The sequence below is a fragment of the Strongylocentrotus purpuratus genome, unplaced genomic scaffold (assembly GCF_000002235.5).
Source record: "Strongylocentrotus purpuratus isolate Spur 01 unplaced genomic scaffold, Spur_5.0 spur5_scaffold_9, whole genome shotgun sequence".
In the NCBI taxonomy this organism is placed as follows: Eukaryota; Metazoa; Echinodermata; class Echinoidea; order Camarodonta; family Strongylocentrotidae; genus Strongylocentrotus; species Strongylocentrotus purpuratus.
This window is the reverse complement of record NW_022145615.1, coordinates 13,973,173-13,997,930: the sequence shown is the minus strand read 5'-3', so window position 1 is coordinate 13,997,930 and position 24,758 is coordinate 13,973,173. Positions and strand designations below refer to the sequence as shown.

At 37.4% G+C, this 24,758-nt stretch overlaps 1 protein-coding gene across 1 annotated transcript; it reads left to right on the top strand.

The window, feature by feature from the left end:
• Positions 1–22,866, top strand: LOC100891679 (DNA polymerase subunit gamma-1-like). Its single transcript, XM_030977190.1, has 22 exons — positions 1–680; positions 1,032–1,160; positions 1,426–1,621; positions 2,196–2,357; positions 3,017–3,160; positions 3,971–4,050; positions 5,057–5,239; positions 6,242–6,484; positions 7,449–7,670; positions 8,036–8,150; positions 9,746–9,835; positions 10,212–10,369; positions 11,157–11,328; positions 11,697–11,832; positions 12,208–12,314; positions 12,906–13,045; positions 13,731–13,853; positions 14,322–14,384; positions 15,081–15,195; positions 16,020–16,271; positions 17,515–17,632; positions 18,093–22,866. Exons 1-22 carry the CDS (start codon positions 61–63, stop codon positions 18,224–18,226), a joined length of 3,702 nt encoding a protein of 1,233 aa, XP_030833050.1. The 5' UTR covers positions 1–60; the 3' UTR covers positions 18,227–22,866.
• The last annotated feature ends 1,892 nt before the right edge of the window (positions 22,867–24,758 follow it).

Here is a 24,758-nt window from a genome sequence, read left to right as displayed (position 1 = left end):
AAAAATTTGTGGAACACTTGATCAGCAATACTCCTTCTCAGAGCACTCTTCCTGTTCAAGATGTTTGGTGTTGGAAAAGGATGTAGGAAGTCTGTGGTTCATTTGTGCAGTTACTGCAGATTGATCCATGGCAGACCTCTCTATCCTTCGGCGAGGTTTAGGAAAACACTACCATGGCAACATGAATCCACAACTTCATCATCACCATTCTCAACATCTGACCAGAATCATTTATCCAAAGATGACAGCAGCGTTGGCAAACCAGAGGAATCACATTCGTCATCATCAGTATCAGTAGATTCAACATTAGATACTTCTCCTCAGTTAAGGATGAATGCAATCAACATTCAGATGCTCTCAAAGAATCTTCATCAACGGATATTCAACAGGAAAGCTTCGAGCAGGTCAAAGGTCAAACAGGCTACAGAAACTAAAAACGATGAACTCCTAGAGAAAACCAAGGAACATCTTGAGAATCACAGACTATGGGGCAAAGAAGGTTCCATCTTACCTGATGTTGATTTCAAACTGCCAAGACTCTTTGGGAGTAGCATCGATGAACATTTCCAGATTCTTGCCAATAAACAGAGTGCTTCATATCTAGACATGGCTCATGAACTGGCAGAAACCCTCCCTCCTCCTATGCCTGAAGACTGGGTTTTCAAAGAGGGATGGATGAAGTAAGATACTCTCATTTAAAGATTTATACTTAAAACAGGGACCAGACAGTGACCATTTGTGCCCATGTTTGATTTCTCTCATCTGGTGCACCCATCTTAACATGTGAGACAACAATATATAGACTTTGCCATTGTGGTGTTGATCTATATAGTTCCTTTAATTTAAACACTTTCAGCAGACGGAATGTTTCAAAATGAGCTATAGTGGATATTGGTTTTTGATGCAGTCATGTTTTTAATCTCCATTACTGTTAAAGAATAAATGCTTTTAGATTTACAACTTGTACATCATGTTATTACACTTGTGAAAGAAAAATATGAACTGTTTTCTCCCTCTTTTGTCTTGAATAGGTATGTTGAAAACGAGAGCCCTGTTCCTGTTGATTTTCCTGAAGACCAAAGTCTTGTGTTTGACATGGAGTGCTGCATGGCTGAAGGGAATTTCCCTACTTTGGCTGTAGCAGTTTCAACAAATGCATGGTAAAGACGGAAAAAGTGAACAATGAATGAATGAATTGCTATAGTTTAAAGGCAATATGGTCTGCTTACATTTTAGGAATTGTTTGAAAATACAATATATCTTGTTTGAACACTCGTACTAAATCAACAAATATTAACGATTAATGGTATGATATATTGCATTAATTAACCTCTGCCAACATTAACCCATGGTTAGTTTTGTTCCCACCAAAGTTTACCGACCCATATGTTGATATTATGTTTAAACTACCTTGCTTTGTTCCAGGTATTCATGGTGTAGTCATCGACTGATTGAAGATCATCTTACACTGTCTCAGAAGCTGGCACTGCCAGACCTCATTCCTTTAGAGACTAAGAAAGGCTCTACCAAACCACCCAACAAGAAATGGACAGAGAGACTGATCGTTGGACATAATGTCAGCTTTGACCGGAGCTTTGTCAAAGAACAGTACCTGTTGCAGGTTAGAAACATGTCATGCTCTTTTAAGCAGCTCTCTCTTTCTCTCTCTCTCTCTCTCTCTCTCTCTCTCTCTTTCTCTCTTTCTCTCTCTCTCTCTCTCTCTCTCCCTCTCTCCCCCTCCCCCTCTCCCTCTCTCCCCCTCCCCCCTCTCCCTCTCTCCCCCTCCCCCCTCTCCCTCTCTCCCCCTCCACCCTCTATCTGTCCCTCTTTCTGTTCCTTGCCAATACTCACTATGTTTCTCTGCACTGTAGCCAGAAGCATCACTTTTTAATTAGTCTGTCCATCCATCCTGCTATTTGTCATCGTGGCAACTTCTGACTGAAATATACTTTTGCAAAATCTTGCTCAAATAGCCTATGTGCAATCATGGAATATTGAACGGATTAGAATTGAGGATCAAAGGGTTAAAAAAAAAAATTGAAAAAAATCATTTGAAAGGTAGAAAAGACTTATTTAGTCATGATACAGGGTATACACATGTATTCTACTCTTTGCTCATTTGTATTGATGTTGCTTCACTCTAAAGGAGAGAACACAATGCACAATAACTCTTTATGATTTGCATGTGATGACAGGGTACAAAGACTCGTTTCCTAGACACCTTGAGCCTTCACATGTGTGTCTCGGGGCAGACCACCCTCCAGAGGGCGCTTTGGCAGGTCAATGCACGAGGAGGGGGTGCCACTGCTGCACCCTGGATCCAGAAAAAGCATAACAAGAAATCCTTTGGTGCTCCTGTAAGTACAGCTCAATTCATTTCAATTCAATTTCGGTTTTAGTCAGAAGAAAAAAAAATAACATGACAAAAGTCTGGAGACTAATATTGTCATATTTACAGTAAAATAAAATAAAACATGAAATTAGGTTATAAAATGTACATTGACATTTAGACTTTGACATAACTAAAAAGAAGAACGTGACTTCATGCATTCGAAATGTTAAACAGCAAATATTATATTGAATTTAATTGGAAAAATTCATTGACATTTCTCCCTTGTCAGTGGACATGTCAATCCTCAAATCAAACTGTACGTTATGTACTTATTGAAGCATGAAACACATTGTTTTTTTTAATAAATCCTGAATGGTAGAATACTAATGTTTTCTGTATTTTTCTTCTTTTCTTTCAAATGCGGTTTACTTTTATGTGAAGAAGTTTGAGGAAACCAAACTTAAGGATATTAAGTTTATAGCTGTAGTTGTTTTAATGGAATTGTTATGTTTAGTATTACTCATTGATAAAGATCAATTGTAATCATTTAGATAATTAAAATAATTTTTTTTTCTTCAATACTTTGTAACATAAGAATTGCAAATACCCATTTATATTTATTTCAAGGAATGTAGTAATCAGAGACGGTGAATTTGACAGACACCCATATTTGTTGATATACAGGCTACTGCATGGTTAGCAGAGAGTAGTCCCAACAATCTGGCTGATGTGTACAGCCTGTATAGTGATGATGGCAGCACACTTGATAAGACCAAGAGAGATACCTTTGTGCATGGGAGTATGGCTGATATCAGAGCTGACTTTCAGGTGATTATACTAGGCCTTGTATTATATCTCTGAGCTTGAACTGGTTTAAGATCCTTTATACTCATGTGATTTCTAATCGATTGGTGTCTTTCAGAAGGCATGTGTTGAATATCAGTAGATTGCACAACATTTTAACCATTATTTGTACAGTGATTGGCCTGTTTTCATTGAGAAAAATTTTCAATGTATGCACAAAATGTGCATTTAGCTAGCTAAACGTTATTCATAACAAATGAACCATTTTCTGCCAAAACATGGAGCTACAATATCTTTATTTAAAAACATTGTTATATCTGTATAAGTATTATTGTAGGTGAGATACAGAGGGTAGGGTATTTATATAATGCATGCTCCAGCAACAAGTATTCTGTGCTCAACTCCTACATGAATGAATTCCTGACTTCAACCCAAGACCAAACATGATACCCATAACTTAATCCAGATCCTTAACCCTTACTTGTAATTTAAACCTGGACAAAATACAGCACCAGGCAAATGTCGCTGAAGCCAATGTCAGATCAATGATATCAACAATAACCCCCTTCCCTCGGAGAAACAAATTTTTCAAAGCTCAGACTGAATAAGATATACATTGTAGATATACTCAGAACTTTTACAGGTACAGATATAATACTACTACTAAGAATATGTCTTTTTTTACCCAGGGTGCCTCATCAGTATTGATTTTGTTTTCCCTTGAGGCCCTGCAATCATATTATAATGTATCATGACACTGGCTTTAATTGAAAGCTGCAAATGTAAATGACTTTAAAAAAAATTTACTTAATGTTTATTTGTCTTTGATCTTAGTCTCTAATGACATACTGTGCTCAAGATGTAGCTGCAACACATAAGGTCATCAGTAAGCTTCTTCCTATGTTCAGTGACAGGTAACTAATGTATGCCACCATGTACAGGATTTTACAGCTATGAGTCACTAAGATTTGTTTCATGTTGGTTTGAATGTGAGCTTGATCTAAACAGTTCGACGGTCCTCTGTTTTCTTTTTGTTTTTTGTTTGTTGTTGTTGATTTTATGTGTGTGTAAAGATTTAAATGATTCAATGCAATCTACTTCTACTGTAATTCAGCATTTTGTTTTTACAGATTTTGAATCAGCAATGATTGTTGTAGTTTGCAGATATGCTAAAACTGTGCTCTTGATTTTCATGTGAATTGAGTTCAAAAAACAAAAATCTGAATACCTGTCTTAGTTACTCTAAGACAGGTATTCAGATTTTTGTTTTTTGTAAGATTTAGTAAGATTTATGAAATTGATAAACCCTCATGATGTCTAGCATACAGGCCTGATAAAAACCTGATTTAAATTGTTTTCCTGATTTTTTTTTTTTTTTTTCCTGATTTTTTCCTGATTTTTTTTCTTCTTCCCAATTAAAAAAAAAAAAAAAATCATTAAAAAAAAAAAAAAAAAATGTTTAACCAGATTTTTACTTCTTCTTCCTTCTTGTATCCTGATTTTACTGATTTCCCTGTTTTTTTTCTCTAATCTTCCTTATTTTGCCCTATTTTTTCCCAATTTTCCTACTCGAAAGGGGGGAATGTTGTTAGATGCCATTTTTTTCCCCGTGATTCCTCTTCTCTTTTTTTTTACTAAAGGGGGGCGGGGGTTGAGGGGGAAAAAACCCCCCCCCCTTTTTTTTTTTTTTAGTGCTCACTATCACCCCTGAGCATATAACAATGTCATGATATTTGATAATATCACTGTTTTCCTTCTCATGTATATAGCCAGTCACCTCTGAAAAAAAGAGAAAATGATAGTATCGATAGTATCTTTGTAGCTAATGCTTGAAATAAGATGGATATATCATTTGCGACTGTGTAAGAGTGCAATCCACTGTCCCATTAATGTCCTTTCTTGTAATGACACATTCTGCAGGTTCCCCCACCCTGTGACCTTTGCAGCCATGCTAGAGATGGGACAGGCTTACCTGCCGATCAACCAGAACTGGGAGCGATACTTGAGAGACGCTCAGGAGACCTTTGACAACCTGCAGCAGGAGATGAAACAATCTTTGATGCACATTGCCAATGATGCTTGTAACATGCACCACCAAGACAAGTAAGTACAGTATTGCTTGAAATAAAGTAGACACTCTCACACTGTAGTCTCTTATTTGCATTGTCAATCGGCGTGTATTAAAGATACTGTTACTTTCTGGGTTTTTCTATTATTTTTTCAGGTGTGTACTTCTGTATAAACATCAACTTTGACTATAACACGAACACTTACAAAATTTGCACTGCGAATGAAAAGGTCAACACACATATTTGCACTTATGTCTTCAGGAAGACACTGAAGGCATTCTTCTTCATTTCCCACTCTGCATCCGGGATAGAATGTAACACTTTTGGGATCACCAAGAGTTATTGTGATTTTCAGTAATCTTGCATTTAATCGTACACAATACTTAAGGCAGTGCACAACAGTGTAATGAGGTACCCGAGTACACTCCCAGGCTTACAAGCGAATACTTGAATATTCGGACGCCATGTTTTTTTATAATTTTGTTGAATTTTTTTTTTGCCACCACCATACCACTGGAACAGTATCCCAGGTCTGTCGCCGAAAAACGCATGCAATTTTACTTCGAGTTGCAGTTGAAGGTGCCGATTTTAATAATAATAATAAGAGTAAACAATGCTGTTTTAAAAACCAAAGATGGCAGAATAATCCATTTTCCTCTGAGTCCAAACAGAAATCCGGACATTTGGTCCCAGTTTCTGAGTGGTGAGTTTGACAGTGCTCGAGTTGGGAAAACATTTTTACCGACGGTACCATGCCAGCGACCGCCGCTCTTCCTGGCACGGCTAAGCGTTGGCGTGGACAGTGCCAGGTGACCAGGATTTTTTTTTTTGCGGCCGAATATTCGAGTACGACAAATCGTACTCGAGTAGTTGTCAACCGTGCGGGTACTCGAGCATTCAACTACTCCTTGTAGCCCTATGTTGTATACATGCTTGAAAACTAATGACAATATCATTTGATAACTGTGAAGTGCCAAAGATGCAAGTATGAAGAGCTTTACGTACATATGTAACTTTTTGAATTCTTATGATGCAGGTATCGTGAGGACCCGTGGCTATGGGAATTAGACTGGTCTGTGGATGACTACCGACTCCGGAAGACTATCCCTCTTTCCGAGAGAGCAAAGAAAAAGAAAAAGGATGAGGAATGTTCGAAGGAAAAAGTTGAGAGTGAAGAGGAAGAAAATGAAGAAGTAAAGGAAGAGACTTGTGTTGAAGATGTGCTTAGCACAGCAGCAAGAATCCCTAAAGTGAACCAGCATATGACAGGATACCCTGTGTAAGTTGGAAGAGCTTTAACAAATATTTTAAAGAAATTTTCTTATTCAGAAGAATAGATATGTTTACCCTTCTTTATTCTTTTTTGACCCCGATAGAAACAACAAACTTTTGATATGCTAAGAAGGTACCGGTAGTCATTTGGAAGATACAAGTTAACGTTGTGTAACTTTTATAAACTCTTGATCAAGATCATGTTGCTCACTGGTCCAATCAACAGACATTTTATGTGGTTGATGTCTGTTTTAAATACTGGATTCTTTTTCAAACTTTTTTTTTAGCAACCTATTATAGATATCCTCAAACATTAGTATGTGACGTTTTGGCTTTAAAATGATGATATTATAATCATGAGGAATCCCTGTGAATGGGGATAACGAGATGCCATCTTTCTAGCTCCGAGAACAAAGTTCCTTTGAAATATCTTAATGAGTCTAAAGTAGTCTGATTAATAATTCTTCGGTGGATGAGCTTAATATAATTACTGCTTGAGCAAGTGGCATTTATCTTCTGTGGTCCTGTCAATGTGCAGAGTAAGCTGAAGATAAAGAGAAAATGAATAAATATGTGCCCTTTATTGTAAATATAAGGAAATGACTGCTATAGAGTGTGTTTAAGGGAAGATTTAGTCTGGTAATTTGCTTCACTTAACACAGAAATATCAAAGAATCTGATCAAATCATTTTTTTGGAAAATATATCTCTGCTTCAGTGTGAAGGAACAGTCCTATGTCAGAGTTGCCTCTTTGATTATTTGAATGTTATATACCAGGGATCCGTTTCACAAAACCTTTTTTCAATGACAAATGACAGAAAGCAGTGACAAATCTGCTGATAACCAATCAGAAGCAAGGATATCACTAGCTTATACAGAAAATGTAATTTCTCACTGATGACAAGTTTTGTGAAATGAGGCCATGTCCTTCATGTTCACATGTTTCTTTTCATTGCTGTTTTTTATTGCAGTTGGTTTCGAGAGCTGTGCCCCAAGAAGTCCCACGTGGATTGGTCCCCTGGGCCTTCTTTAATCAGCTCACAGACCAGGATTACACCCAAGCTCCTGCGTCTTACATGGGATGGCTACCCATTACACTACACCATTAAGCATGGATGGGGCTACCTTGTACCAGGCAAACCTGATAGTAGATATCAACAGAGGACTGAGCCTGGTCCCTCCTTCCCTTTGAAGTGAGTTTGATAGAAGTATTCTGTGTGTACATTGAGAAAAGGACATTTTCCATGTTGTTTATTGATTGATTGATTGGATCGATCGTTTGTTTGATGGATTGATATATTAATGGATTCTTTCTTTCTTTCTTTTTTTCATTGTTAAAGTGAGCTTGATATAAATATTCTCTTTGTGCATGTGAGAAAGGGACACTTCTCCATCTTAGATTGAGGTTAAATGAGTGAACCTGAATTCAAAAGTAATATATCTTTGAATGAATGTTCAGGGTCATTTGAAGCATCAAATTTCAGTGATTAACATCAAATGTAACATAGAATCATCATCATCATCATCATCATCCTCCCTCTTCCTGTTTGACTGTAAGGAGCCTTCAAGACATGATGTCTTCTAGACAAGAAAAGCAATCATCTACTCAATCTGATGATGTTCCGAGTGATAGCAGGACCAATGAAAGCTCAGCCAAGGTAATCTCTACAAAGGTACATGTAGATAATGACTTCAATTCATTTCTAATATACACCACAACATAGTGTATAAATTATGTTCAGGAATGTTGTGTACATATTTTATGTAATCAAATCAGAAAAAAAAAAAGCATAAGGGCACAGAGGGATATTTAGTTCCAGAAGCACACAAAAAATATTTGGGTAATCTTACTCAAATAGGGAAATAAACTTTGACACAATGGTGACACACTTAACTGAATGCATTAACTCATTAAATTTAAATTGATAATGCACAGGAATGAGTTTTGTTAATTTGACATGATAGTGACATGGCAAATGAGTATTTTATATTAGTGAGTTATTTAACCTAATGTTGTGAGTAAATCGCTTCATCTCAACTAGTGAGTAATTCTTCAATTACTCATTCAGTCAGGTTATTAGGCTCATCACATGTGATTATATGGCAAATGAGTAATCTAAATTAGTGAGTTATTTAACCAAATGTGAGTAAATTGCGATTTGACATTCAAATAATGATAAGATATTTCCCTGCATGCTACCATATAGGTGTGAGCTAAAATTGTGAGTTTGTATGTTTGTCACTGTAAGAATGGAAGTCCTATATTTATGTAATGTTTGCATGCCGAGTAAGACCTTGAATTCTCAAACCAATAAATTGCTGAAAATTCACAAATTGCGAATTCAATATAAGCATAACTGCAAAACCAATATACCGGTACCTTTCTCCAAAATAAAGGGATAGATTTACACAAATTTTACAGATAAAAACACCTCTTTATTACTGAATGTCCAAATGCAAAGGAAACAAAGTACTTGAATGGACAAAATAAACAAAGCTATTCATCGTCGCACATTGAAGGGTGTTGCATCATCAGTTTGTAAAACAGGTGCGTCTTCTTCTCCTGTTTCAGGGGGTTGTGGATTTAATTGTTCTAATTCATTTGCAGTGTTTGGTACCTGTACATGTATGTTTTCCCCTACTGCAGCAAACTCTGCATGATGCTGAGTAAGATGCGTGACATATGAAGTAAATACTTTATATGACCTCGTGGTCATGTTGTGGTAACCGATCTTTTTGAAACATACCCCCATCATTTTTTATATGAAAATAAAGCTTAAGATGTGCTCTTTCCAACCAGTGGATTTTTAAAACTCAAAGACAAATGGCGTTCAAGCGTATTGAGCTAAAACTAGCGATGCAAATCGGCGATCAAATAGAAATGGGGACAAACGAAGTGACACGGTACGAATTAGAGGTTAAATCACAAGCAACTGTGTCGTAAGTAATTGATGGATTTTGATGAAAATGACATGACATGAAAGACAGAATCCTGAGCTTTAGAGAGACATATAATTTTATGATATTGATTTTTTCCATGATATGAAAATCTTCCTTGATAAAGAGAGAATTCGCGTGGTTGAGCTCTGTGTCCCCACTCAATGCAGCTCTTCTGTGATACCTAATAATACTCATCTTTTCTATGTTTGAAATCATGTATCACCCAATTAATATTAAACTGAGTGTATAAGCCATTTCATTGCTAGAATTATGTAAATTGCTATGGAAGAGAAATTTCTCCAAATAAAATTCTCTGTTCCTATTTTAGACCTCAAGATCAGCCCCTAGTCACAGTGGTAGACTTCCTGTCAAAGATGTCAACATTCCAGGATGCTGGTTCTACAAACTACCTCACAAGGTATGAACCATATTCATTTTCACAAGCTTTTAATGCCATTGACTATTACCTGTCTGTGGTATCAACAAGGTTATCTTGAAATATATATGACTTTAATAAGGAGGGGTATTTTACATGATCAAAACATCTTAAAATAACAATACAGAAAGCAAAGGCTGACTTTACGTTTACTTTCCGGCAGCTAATCACAATAACAATTGTCAGATGTCAGATGTGTATTCACTGTAACAATTGTCAGATGTGTATTCACTGAGCTGTGTTATAAGATACAGAAATGTCAAGCTAATTACACTTGCATCATTAAACAAAAGAAACCCTCCCCAGTTACCTGCAGCATATCTGAACAATTGTTACCAATGCTTTTAATACAATGTAGGATGGAGCTGATTCTAATGTTGGTAATCCCCTTGCCAAGGACTTCTTGAACAAGGTTGAAGACGGAACCCTTGGATCTGGAGGCGGGGCTCAGGCCAACAGGATCCTGGAGATTAATAAGTTTATCTCTTTCTGGAGGAATGCTCAGAAGAGAATCAGGTACCAGAAATGTCACAACATGCTTTCTTCCTACGTTCTGACACCCCTATCTTTGTATAACACCAGCTACACATGTGTATGCACAAACAATGCCCAAGTCTATGACTCGTAAGGCTCAGTAAGACACCCTCTGTATGTTCACGATGCTAATCAACACGCTCTCTTTGTGACATTTGCAAATTGATACATTTTTACAAAAATGATCAGATTCTTGTAGTGTTAGCGTGCATCCTTGTGAAATTCACACAGAGTTTAGAGGATTATAAAAACAAATCACCTTCAAAATTTCAATGAGGATGGTTAAATGCTTTATAAGATATTGCTAATCAAAAACTTTTTGAATTTGTTTGGAGACACCACCGATAGCACAAATTGACGTTTACTGTGAGGTTTTGAACTTCCAAAAGGATAAGAAGTTGACGTGTTCTTGCTGAAATTTACTTGCACTGTACACAAAAATGTGTGTTTATGACTATGCAAACATGTGGCATAAAGTTTAGCTGAAACACTTTAGCTATTTCTTTTCAACTATGAGAGCATTTGAAAATAGCACTCCATTTCTACACAAACTTCTTCACAAACATAACAAGATTAAAAAACTCTCACAGATTATTTTTCACATTTCCCGGAACTCAACCTTCTCTTTATGAATTTTTTTAATTTTAAATTATTGGGGTTAGTCATCTGACCCTGACTGGACAAAAGTAACCGCTTCTTGAGGATACTGATCTTCTCCCCAGATACATTGAAATTAAAAAGAATAATTCCCTCTGTTTACTGTTTGTAGTTCTCAGATGGTTGTGCACCTTGAGGGAGGTGATCTACCATTGTCAGTCAGAAGAAATCCTGATTATGATGAAGATGGTTTCTATGGAGCAATCATACCAAGGGTCATCACTGCGGGAACAGTCACAAGGAGAGCTGTAGAACCAACATGGCTGACTGCTAGTAATGCCAGAGTGAGTTCAATATTCATGCAGAGAATTATAGGTCTTCAAATTAACTTGTCCAATCATCACGAGTTGTATTTGGACATTGTATGGAAACTATTATTATGCTGAGTTGTTTGAATTTCTATTAAGAATTCTGTTTAAAGCCTCTCAGAGGCTATTTACTCTCAGTTTATTTATATTTGAGCCTACTTTTAGACTAGTATCATTCAGTTTTATTATCTAAATTGATCTTTGCTGAAAGAAATTCATTTTTAAAATGTTTGCTATCGTGCAGTTGACCTGATTACCTTCTTGACATTAAATATCCTATCATTACTTAGAATTTAAGTAGAGTAATCAAGCGGTTGTCTTTCTCTAATCTACTCTCATACTAGACTGATCGAGTAGGGAGTGAGCTGAAGTCCATGATCCAATGCCCTCCTGGATATCATTTCGTTGGAGCAGACGTGGATTCTCAAGAACTCTGGATTGCAGCACTCGTTGGAGATAAAAACTTTGCAGGTTTCCATGGTAATAAGTGACATCCTTAATATCAAAATATTTTTTCATTTTAGTTCTTAATTCTTTGGTGATAAAGACCTACCGGGTATTTACTTTTTCCTTCAACTTTATAGATATTCAGTAGATTTAAGGGGATCAAATAAATATTTTTAAATATATTGGAGAAAGTATATATTTGATCAACCTTTACATGTGCTTTTTTGTATCAGTCCATTGTTTCGGTCCCTTTCTTTCATCTTTTCATCCAATGTTTGAAAATTTTTGCAGCCTCAAGTAGGACAAAGTTGATTGGAAGTGCCAGAAATATTTGGGTTCTAGTGTCTTTCTCTGAATAATAATGCAGAATATATCTTCAAAGCATGTTGTCTCTCTGTTTCTACACAGGTTGTACAGCATTTAGTTGGATGATGTTACAAGGCAAAAAGAATGAAGGAACAGATATGCATAGCATGACAGCTTCCACTGTAGGCATCAGCAGAGACGATGCTAAGGTAAGGCTGTGTTCATTTTAGAATTGTAAGATTTTACAAACGAGAAGAATAAAGGAATAAACATGCATAGTACTGTAGGCATCAGAGAAGGTAAGGCTGTGTTCATATTAGAATAGTATGATGTTACAAAGCAAGAAGAATGAAGGAACAGATATGCATAGCATGACAGCATCCACTGTAGGCATCAGCAGAGACGATGCTAAGGTAAGGCTGTGTTCATGTTAGAATTGTATGATGTGACGAAGAAATGCTAATGAAGGAACAGATCTGTCCACTGTATAATAGGGTGTGAGATCTCTTTACAAGTGATTCAATTTCAAGTACCAAAGTTTGAAAGCTGTATAAAGAGAAGTGTTTCTGAAATATGTTTTATAGTATAGAGTTTTATCTTTTTTAAATCAACAATAGAAGGATTTTGATAAACTGCATCCCATAAGGCATCACAGAGTATGGCCTTTCCATTGCACTTGCTACGGGTGCCCTGTACTGCGAATACTGCAAATGTTACTGCTATCAGTGTTTTTGTGTGTGTAATAGTCTTGATGTACAAATTAGCTGTTTCAGCATCTTACATTGTTGTATTTTGTACAGGTGATCAACTATGGTCGTATCTATGGAGCAGGAGAGAAGTTTGCCATGAGGCTCTTAATCCAATTCAATCACAGACTCACTCAGGATGAGGCTCGTCAGAAAGCAAGAGATATCTACATAGCAACGAAAGGAAGACGATTGTGAGTTCAATCCTGCATTCCTTATTGGATGTTATAAAGATGATTAAATTTCCATTATCTTTGGGCATTGAACAAATTCTAACAAATGGATTAGGGTTAAATTGTTTGTTTATGAAGTGTCGAGCTATTCTTTTAGCTTGTTCACTACTGAATTCTCTCATTCAAATAGTTTTAATACAGGAGCGATAGATCGAGAAGTAGGATATATTTGAGGCAATGGAATAATTTACAAATCTTTCTGATTTATCCCTCTCCTTCCCCCTCACCAAACATGTAGTATCCGTCACATAAATGTGATTAGAACTCTAAAAAAAAAGAATATTATTTTACATTTCTTTTTCTGGATTGGAATATTTTGCTATGTCACATATGTAATTTTAAATAGTTTTCCTATATCCCTATAGATAGTCTCAATATTGCATATTTTTGGCATTTGCTTCATGTATATGGTATAAGCACCTAATATCAATTGTTATCAATAGATCATTCATAGTAGATAAATGCATGGTCAGAGCAATCTAGTATCTGTTTAATAATGAAATAGTATGGTTAAATGAAAGTTCTTCTGTCTGTTTTTCTGTCTGTTTTTCTGTCTGTTGTCATTAAACAAAATAATTGTATTCTTTCAGCATCTTTTCCCTTCTGATTATTGATAAGACGTTATATATTGATGTCTCTGGTGCAGGTATCGCCTTTCAGCTACTGGTCAGAGCTTAGCTGAGCAGCTTGACTTGGATGCAGAGGAGAGCGATGGTTGGGTCACATTGGAAGAACTCAAGATATTGTCCAAGAAAGCACAAATCAAAGAGTGAGTGAAAAAGTACTATCCCCATTTCTTTAGTTTAGGGTCAGATGTTTTTGCCACAGCACTCTTAGACTCTATTCGGGCTCTCCCCTCTCTCAGTACTGTTGGATTATATTTCTTATTGTTCTTTACAGTGTTGTGTTTGTAAAATATCTAGATCTCTTCCAAAATATGAGTGTTTGGATATGTTGTATATCTCTCTGGGTCATTCCACCATTGTTTATGTTATCACATCATCATCATCATCATCATTATCATCGTCAACGTCGTCGTCGTCACCGCCGCCGTCGTCGTCGTCGTTTGGTATCATTCTGTTTTTCTCATGCTTTATTGACATTTCATTTTCCTTCCGGTCTTTAGCATCCGCTTGGATGAGGCCAGATATAGTCTTCTAATGTCTCCTTCCATCTGTTATGCAGTCATTATTTTAAAATTGTATTTCTCCTTTGCTCTTACTTTGATCATATTCAGGCCTATCTATTCCAGTCCACAAAATATCGAGATCACAGATGGCAGAAAATGGGAAGGTGGAAGGTAAGTGGAGATATTATCTGCTCAGAGCCAAAAGAGCATTGACTCTTTTTTGATTTAACACAGCCTTAGGAACCTCAGTGAAATGTAGTGGCACAAAAAGACGCATCCTGAATGCAAAATTGTTAAAAATCATAATTTTATCACAGAAAGGTATAATCACATTGTAAGGATATGGAGCTGGTAAATACATATACCATCTTGATGAGGCTTAATGTTAGCCCAACTTCATTCAGATACGTGTCAAAGACATTTTAATTAAGAAACATTGCTTCTCAGCATTCCGGATGCATCTTTTCATGAAAGTCTATTTCCTTATTAACTAATAACTGGCTCTCCCCTGGTGATTTTAAAAATCAAATCATACATGATTTCTAATGACAAGAGAATGGTCGATGGAAATATACTTCACCAACATATTTTGCTCTGCATATTTGTAACTTGGGGAGCATGTGTCTTCGTCATCATTATGGTACTGAACCATCAGTTCATCTTAACCTAGTGAAATATTAATCCAAGTATGGACAGGTTTTTAACTTAACTGATCCCAGTATACTTGTATGATTTATTTCTGACATTCATTTATATCCATGATAAAAATACAATGGACATGCCAAATAAGGTCATCCTTTCAAGTTTGGATTCCCTCTTTCTTGAACACTCTGTATGTTACGGTGGATCTTTTTCTCTCTTGTTTAGTGAGTCGGCTATGTTCAATGGGCTGGAGGATATAGCGCAGTCTGAGAATCCTAGGACACCAGTCTTACAATGCAGTATCAGCAGAGCTCTTCAACCTGATACAGTCAATAATGAGGTATGTACCTGACGATTACTCCATGGTCTATGTCCTTTACTGATCAAATTCCTTACTTCAACCCTGGGCAAAATAAGATACCTAACCTGAACCCTAACCCTAACTGCAGTTGCAGCTCTAACCCTCTATCTTTTGAAGAATTAAAGCATGGAGCAGTTATCTTCACTGTAAATGTCACCTATTTATTAAAATCATAATTGTGTCTTTGAGAGTTGTCAGAAAAAGGCCAGGGATATACAGGTGATTGTTAGCGATTGTTCATTTTACTGGAATGCAATAAAAAAAAAAACCCACAAATTTTAGGTGAGCTCAAGGGAACATTACTTGGCACTTTTGTCAAAGGAATATGACTGATTTTCCCACTACCCAAGTGCACCATTGCACATTTTTTTCTCTTAACTTGGAATAACTAGTTTCCAATACTCTATCTCTAACCTCTTAGCTGTACCCCACTGTAAGGTCCATGTAGTGTTTAGGAGTCTGTATGTGTATTATCCTAAAGGCATTCATCTGCTCACCTTCCTAATGACATACAATGATACAGTGTAGGAGGCTGCTTCCTAATACACCTGATCTTAAAGATACCTGAACTGCAAAACTTGAACCGCAAAACTTGAACCTGACAGATAAATGGAGTAATGCCTTTTTACACCAAGTACAGTTAACTCTGCACAACCTGAAGTCGCATTTGGAAAGCTGAACTATTAAAGTGGAAATATTTTGTTGTGTTCCCAACAGATTGGAGTTATTTAGAGTTAAATGTATATGGCATATTGTACGAGGGACCTGAATAACGTATTTTCTTTATTGTGATCTCTTGGCAGTTTCTAACGAGTCGAGTGAACTGGGTGGTTCAGAGTTCTGCAGTAGACTACCTCCATCTGATGCTGGTATGTATGCGTTGGCTGTTTGAGATGTACAACATTGATGGACGATTCTGTATCAGCATCCACGATGAAGTGCGTTATCTAGTCAAGAGCGAGGATAGATATCGGGCCGCTCTAGCTCTTCAGATCACCAACCTCCTAACTAGAGCTGTCTTTGCATATAACATGGGCATGAATGATCTTCCACAGGTAACTTATCTCATTCATAATTCAGTTAATCTTTATTCATTATGTTTGTTGGGATAGATTTTTCACCAGACATATCTTACCCTCAAGAAAGATTACCGAGAGTCCTCTTCAGGACTCCTCAATCCTCTCTCTCTCTCTCTCACATGGTGCACCCGCAAGCCTACTGTATATCTTAATATGTTTCATATATGTACATGTATATCTGCCTAAATTACTGACAGAGTACAAATGTACCTGCAGTTATCCATAGGTAAGGCATCCTGTAACTCAAGTGCAGAGAGGTAAAACCCTCATAGTATCACTTTGGCTCGTATTTTATTCATTCTGTTCAACTTGATGTGAGGACTAAAGTTGTGATTTACAAAGGGAAAAAAAGATCCCAGTCTGAAGTTTTTGTCGAGTTGAACATTGGAAACATGAAGCAAGTGTCGTGCTAACACTTGAGTGGAAGTTTGTAGACCATTGAATTTAATACCGTCTATAATGATGATGTGGGCTCATACAAAACAGTGTGGTCCAGTGGATAAGCCATAGGAATACCGACCATATAGTAGAGGATTTGAATCCCTGCTACAGCAGTTGTATCCTTTGGCAGGGTATGAAGACTATCAACACAGGTAAAATAAATGGGTACAATAAAGAAAACAAATTCGTGAATGCTATAGCACCTGATGGAAGCCCTGCTTAAGCCAGGGTAGTAATGATTTTCAGTGCCGGATTTGTATCCTAGGGGGGGGGGGGGGGGAATTATTATATACATGTACATCCAACTATGTTATTATCACTGAAACATATTACACAATTACATTTCCTGTGAAATTTCTCTTTTAAAGAGATCCGGTAGCTTTGTCTCAGATCCTTAAACAATATCCTTGATTTAGCTCATGCTGCAATCATAATTATAAACCTTCAGGTCATTCAGGAATCCCATGACTAGTACAAGCCGATCGCCTGTCTGATTTTCAAGATAATTATGATTGAAAATGGAAATTTCATTTTGCATTTTCCTAATGGTTTTCATAACACTACAGTCTATTGGTATAAAATGAGTATGGTAAAACCGGTCATTAAAAGATTTTTACTTTTTTAAGGCATTTCATGATATTTTGAAGCACAATTTTTTGAGGGTTTCAATATTACACTATATCACAGGCACTGATAACATGTAGGGCCACGCATCTCAGATTTAACATTGTTAAACAGTGCCTTTAACTATTACTCTGTTGCTTTGATCTTGTTACAGTCTGTAGCCTTCTTCAGTGCTGTGGACATTGATACTGTGCTAAGAAAGGAAGTCACCATGGATTGTCAAACACCATCTAACCCTCATGGGCTGCATAGGGGATATGGTATACCAAAAGGTAAGATGACAGAGACACAGAGAGAGAGAGAAAGAGGGAGAGAAAGAGAGAGATTGAGAGAGAGAGAGAGAGAGAGAGAGAGAGAGAGAGAGAGAGAGAATGAGTGAGGGAAAAAGAAGAATATGAAAGAATGTCTTCATTATTTTCATTTGTTGAAAATAAATTTAAGAAATGTCCCTGTAGTGAGAAGTGGCAATTGTGATATTTTCTGCACAGACGAAAAACAGAGTATAGAAACAATCGAAATCACAGGATCATAAGTTCCAAAATTAAGACTGATCTGAATACTTTAAAAACAAACCTGAAAATTCTCTAATCTGTTTCTTTTATTTTGTTATGCTTTTATACTAAGCAATTTGTAAATAAATGTTAGATATTCTGTAAGCCACTGACAGATTTTTTTCTGCAACCTGGCTCAACTCTTATCTCACTGTATTTCTTCTTTATATGTGTTTGACAGGAGAGGCTTTGGACATCTATGAGATCCTGAATCTGACAAAGAACGGATCGCTGACAAGAACAGCATCACCCAGCAACAAGAATCAAGAATCACGTAGTAATGGTAGACCACAAGCAGTGGAGGCAGTAGGCTAATTCTGAATGAGTAACACAAATATATAGGAGCTTCTTGAAGTGCCAAAATATTGTCAACTACATGCAAATACTTGAACTACTTTAGAAGAGAGTAGACAAATCAGAGAAGCGTACTGGTGAAAGTTTGAATGAATTCAGACCAAAATTAGAAAGTTAGGAATTTTTGAAAGTTACAGGCATTATTTCAAATTTTCAAAAATGTATGATTCAGGATGGTCTTTTCTGTCGGAGGACCTGTAATGATATACTCTCTACAATATATTTCAAGTAGTGCTTCAAGGGTGAATGCACTTGGGAGAAAACCAGTAATTAGTGATATTTTTGTTCACGATAAACAAGAGAGTTATCCGTCAATACGTCACAATCAACTGACAAAATTGCCAATTTGAGATTTGCATATGTGGATCTCAACATTCATAACTCTCTTGATTCAGACTTTCGCCTTTCAGCTTCTCTGATTTGTAGGATATTTGAAACCCACGTATCGTAATGACTAGACCCTGAAGCATCTCACAAATGTCTTTGTGTGGTATCAACATGTAGACATCTCTGTTCAGATGTTGGTTTCATGCATTAAGTTTGTTTCTACATACATGTATCAAGACTCTTTAAATGTCTCAAACTCCATACAACAATTTGAATGAAACTTGGGACGTTACTGTGAAGGAAATGTAAGATAAAGTTTGAAAATGGACCATGTACTTATCCTGATAAAGAAAAATAACCATACACTTTGCTAAAACATGTTGTATTAGTATTTCAAAATTATGCCAAAGTGCAAATTTACACGGTCTGATCAAACTCTGAGTTTGGATACCTTGGTCACTCATTTGGGAAGGATGAGTAGTGTTAGTAGCTATTTTTTAAATTTTAACAGACAGATGCAAATTAACTGCAAGAAAGTATAGGATCAAAGTTAAGGTACTGTAAGTGCAACCCAACGGCAATCTTAGATCGTACTAATTTAGGTCAATTTTGTCTCTCATCCCTGCCCCTACATCACAAACCACAGACCATAACAATTGGGAATACTCGCTCCCCTCTGACGAAGACATGTGCATGGGGAGTCACCATCGCCATCCATAGCCATACTGGTAGATCAAGTTGTAGTACATAGGTGGTCTCTTGCTAATCATACATTTGTCTGGAGATCTAGAATACTTTCAACTTTGTGCTCCTCTGTTTAAGAGTTCCTGCTTTGTTTTTCTTCAGGATCAGTGTTTGGGCGGATTGCCTTAATCCACCAAACCTCCTTCTTGTTCCACCCGGCAAGAAGTTTCTTTTCAGAAGTGGAAGTACTTTCATGCCGCATTTTATGCAACATCTCCTTTATGTCATTACATCTAATTGCACCAAATCATTATTTAATTTTCCTTTGTTATCGATTTCATATCATCCGTAAATTTCATTGCCCGAAGTGACATCACTTTAGCTTCCGCAAGCATGTCTCACATTCCTTGTGCTTTATAGTAGATGGTGTTTTCTTTGTCGGATCCCTTATGTATAGACTGTTTGAATTTACGTGGAACTTTTTGGAGTTTTTTTAAGTTGCAGGATTTCCACAGGTAGTGGGTAAAATATTGGACAAAACTGTCATAGGCTTAGCCTAGGCTTTAGCATCGTATTCATAGACCCTGACAGGTAAAAACAATCAGTCAACAGAGTGGGTATCAAACTTTGATACTCATTTTGATTAAGATTATGTTCTACAAGTACAACATTCACTAGGAACTTACCAGTCAATATTAAGAAGATGTTTTGGATGTTCATCATGAGGTGCATCCCCATCATTCACGTCACCCTCATCCAGTCTTGGCGGAGGTTCGTGTCTGAATGGCATTGGCATTCTCACTGCACCTACCTGTGGCTGTTGCGCTGGTGCTTCATCTCCCCAACTCCTAAACAGCATTTCATCTTTGGATAGTATACACAGATGAAATGCTGTTTAAAAAATAGATAGGTTGTAGAAATATGAACTGAACAGCCAGATGTACAGTTCCTATTGTAAACAACTTGTTTAAAGTTCAAACAGGTGATACAAGTTTTACCCCCCAAAAGCTTTAAACAGTGTTTTCTCTGTGTAACTCTAACATAAATGACATTTGAAATCTAGTGCCACGATCTCTTCGTCTGATAGACCCTCCAATCCATGTGAGTAGACGATGTGCAGCCATCGCTCACAATTGCAGCACCCTACCCAATCCTCTGGGTCGTTGTCATATGTTCCTCTGCACTCTGGACAGGTGTTGACATCAATCGTAGCAGTAGAATCCTCTTCGGTGTTCTTGGTCTTCTCCTTCCTCTTACCACCTTTCTTCACATTATTCTTCATCTCTCGCTCCTCTTGATCCTTTGCTTCCTGCTTCTCCCTTAGGTATTTTAGGTATGCATCACTACTAATACACTTGGGCTGATCTTCCCTCTTTTGCCTCACTGTCTTCGCCTTCGTTATCTGAGGATAGCGAAGATGCTTCTCAGGAGAAAGACCTCAAGAAGACGAGGATGACGGAGCGGCATCACCCTATAGACCGGAGGCGGGGACGTTGATCGTAACATCAGAGACCTCCTCGTCCCTGTATACAGAAGCACGAGCCAGCTTCTCATCCTAGCAGCTCGGAAACCCGCTTGGACTAGCTCCTTCCTCTCAAATGCTCGCAAATGTGTAATTTGTCACATACTTTCCTAGGTGGTCCTGGCGATAGAGACGCTCGTTGGCTTGCATGGGCTGGGAGGGGGTACAGCTCTACGCCGGATTCGTTACACAGCTTGCCAACCTGGTAGCTCACATGGCTACTGTGCCCGTCCACCAGCAGCAGTACAGGCTTTGGGATGTTCTGCTGCTCAACTAATGGCAAGAAACTGTTGGCAATGTATTCATAGAATACTTCGCTGTTCATCCAGCCTGTCTCACTGCGACCTAAGAAAGCACCAGCTGGGCCACCTTCCAGTGGGTTCTCCTTAAATTTCTGGCCGGCAAGAACAATAGTAGGTGGAAGAACGTCACCAGATGCAGCTATCATCGCTAACACAGTTACTTGCGACTTGTTGCTTGAGCCTACTGCACTAACAGTGCGACTCCCCTTCGTTGCGATGATGCGACACACTTTCCCAATGAGAGGCTATCCTGTCTCGTCGCAATTGAATATGTGGCGAGGTGAAGAAAGGATCGATAAGCACCCCATTACTTTCGAGATAGACACGCTGCTCCTCGTAGAATTCGCCACTTTCAGGGGAATGATCATGAATATGTTAACAACATTCACAAATCTGTTAAAGGCTCCTTACCAACCACTTTGTAAAAAGTGCATGATTTGTTTATACTCATTCGCCTTTATGTTGCTGCTTACGCCATCCGTAGAATGGACGATAGCAAGTACAAATTATTCCCAGGCGTGGAAATTGTAAGTTGACTTTCGTCTGCTTTGGAAATTTTCCCACTCTCTTTCTCTTTTGGCACATATTCTTTTTTTCCTGTTGTTTCCTGGTTTTGTTGAGCTCAGTAAAACTGGTTGATGTTGATTAAAATTACGGCCCACTCATCCATGCGCTCCTCCAGCTGCCTCAGATTATCCATGGTGAGTATTGTTGGCCAATCATTGCCAATGGATCACACAGACACACAAATGATTTCTTTATAATTGCAGTCCACTCATCCACAAGATCCTCCAGGTGCCTCAGGTCATGCATCGTTATTGTAGTTTGAGATGCCTGTATATAAGGGGAACAAATTTACTCCATAAAAGGCAAGTTTACAATACATTATCAAAAATACATATTTAGAGCTTATACCATAAAGACACAGAGGTGGTAAAACTCCATATTAAATCAACATTAACAAAAATGCTAATGAGTGTCCACCTTGACTATTAAATCCAACTAACATCTAAATAATTGCTTGTTGATTTATTGAATAGGGTGATACTCTTCAATACCAGGGACCTCCATTTTATGTCCTATCTAAGAGACAGATAATGCATGGACAGTAATAACTAATACATACATACTACATCACCACTACCACTATTACTACTATTTCCACTTCTACCTCTACTATTACTAAGTTGTCTGTCAGTCTGAATTTGTAAAATTTATTTTTGCATTTTCGATAATACCCAAAAAGTTGAGCCTGGGAATAGCCAACCTAGATATTGCGACACGAGATGAGTCACGCAAAGTTTTGCGTGGATCAAGTTTTGCATAAATATGATCATCGCGCCATCTCTAGGTTCTAGCGCTGTGTGTGAGTATTACGAGAGTAAATATGTGTGTACATGTGTGTATGTGTTTGTATGATATTCATAGAGCTATTTCAGCGCGGATGTTGCATGCACCCAAGAATAGATTCACATCACCACCACACGATTGTGCACAGAACCAAGAATGGTTCACCACGTGTTTGGTCCAGTACTTCAGTTACTTGTTGGCTACTGTTAATAGATGACTTTAAGCAGACAAATAACAATAGTGCAGAGAATAATATGAATCGTTGCACCCACCCTAAATTTTATAATGATATACAAATATTGTTATTCAGTGTTTGCCGTAGGCTATTCAAAGAATTAAACAAATATTTGATCTAGAACAAGAATCTTCCAGTAGCTTAGGATCGAGAGTCGAGTATATATTGGAAGCATGTGTGGCAGATACATGTAGTCTGCTGGCAACTTGTTGGTGTCCTGGTATGTATTTGTGCCATTCTTATTGTCATTCTTCCATTTACACCACTGATCATCTGGGCAATACTGATGCTGGATCTCAGAGTCGTCGTTGTTGGCATTGTGGTGAAGCCCTGCCAGGAGACCCCTCTGGAGGCTTGTAACATTTTCAGTTGTAACACTTTCGATCTTTACCTGATGCCGATACACAGTATTCCTGTAGTATCTACTGAGGGTTTTTATGTAGGCTTCACTCAAACAATGTTTCCCTTTGATGGAATAGTTTTTTTGTCTCAAATTTTTCAAATTTGTGAAAAGCCTCTTCTGAACATGGTTCACACATTCCAGTTTCTTGATTATGACATCATCTCTATATTCCCGTATTCGATGAGGTATATAATAATCTACATTCATGTGAGTTTCAGCTCATTTAAAGCAAATGGGAATTGGCGGCGATTGTATTAACCCCCCCCCCCCCCTTTTTATATACTTAACACGTTAAATGCGCAATTCGTTAAGGATTGTTCTGGACATTGGTTGATATTCGCTCAAATTTTTTAAAATTTAATTGTCGGCTGCTAACAATTTGTGCACCTCGTATTCGATGAGGTATATAATAATCTACATTTCATGTGAGTTTCAGCTCATTTAAAGCAAATGGGAATTGGCGGCGAATGTATTACCCCCCCCCCCCCCCCCCATATATACTCTGAAAGGTATATGCGTTATTCGTTAAGGTTTGTTCTGGACATTAGTTGATATTCGCTCAAATTAGACCTTTTTAATGTCAGCTGCTACAATTTGTATTTCAATTGCTTAAAGGTTTCTGAAGTAATTCAATTGTATATGTACGTTTGCCGAATTGATATGAAAATACAGATTTTAAAACTATGCACATTTAATATTGGCAAAAAAGCATCTGTATAGGATCTCATTTTTGCTTTAGAACTACTAGAAACCTTTAAATATTTACATTAAATATTTTATGCTTAAAACTAGAAAAAAATTCATCCGAGGGATGGGGATGGCCGTTTTCTCTATGGCATCTCTTCAACAACTTTAATTTAAATATCATAGACCATGTAAGCGTCAGTCGGAATATACTCGGGTAATTGCTGTTTTTTAAAATTATTTTTGCTTATTTTTATAAGAAAGCAAATTCGTAGAGTTTCTCGAAGTAATTTCTTTCTGTGCTTGTGTCAATAAGAAGAAAAAGTTTTAATTAAGACATGCTTTGGTATTCTCTTCCATTGCATGCCCAGACATGGCAAAAAGTATACTGGAATAAACCAATTACATCTAGTAAAGACATGTTGAAGGTACCTTTGTTCCATTCCTTCATCAGCTTCTTCACTTGAACGAGCTTCAGCTTTTCAGAGTTGAAGTCCTCTTCATTGACGTACTGAAGGTCAGCTGGTGTACCTACTCCTATCTTAAGCAATGTTGTCACGATGTCTGATTTGGTTTTGGCTGAAACAGATGGCAAGGTTTGAGCCACATCTTCAAGTTTGCACCCCACTTCCAGTTAGTTTATGGGAATAGAGTGTAGCAGCATTATCAAGGTTCTTCAGTTCCTTATCATACTCTACTAAGAGCTTATGAAATATCTCCAACTCTGTCTGCACTGCTCCAGGATTTAACTCAGTTGGAAATGTTCGGCATAAAGCCTGTACAAGATTTGATCTTGGTACTCCTGGAATTAGTGGTTGAAGCAAGCATACCATACGTTCTACCCTCTTTAGTGTAGGAGCCATCTAATCGTTGAAGAGATTTATGAGCTTGTCAAGTATACTCTTGCACTCCTTCCTATAGTACTGGTGGATTGACCATTGGACTTGTGTTCCAGGATTGTCTTCTAGCCTAGCATTTTAGCAGGT

Bases quoted from the DNA above. Each gene is read 5' to 3' on its own strand.
- LOC100891679 (XM_030977190.1), top strand. From the start codon at position 61: ATGTTTGGTGTTGGAAAAGGATGTAGGAAGTCTGTGGTTCATTTGTGC. The intron at 681-1,031 runs GTAAGATACTCT...TGTCTTGAATAG, and splicing joins TTCAAAGAGGGATGGATGAA to GTATGTTGAAAACGAGAGCC. The intron at 1,622-2,195 runs GTTAGAAACATG...ATGTGATGACAG, and splicing joins AAGAACAGTACCTGTTGCAG to GGTACAAAGACTCGTTTCCT.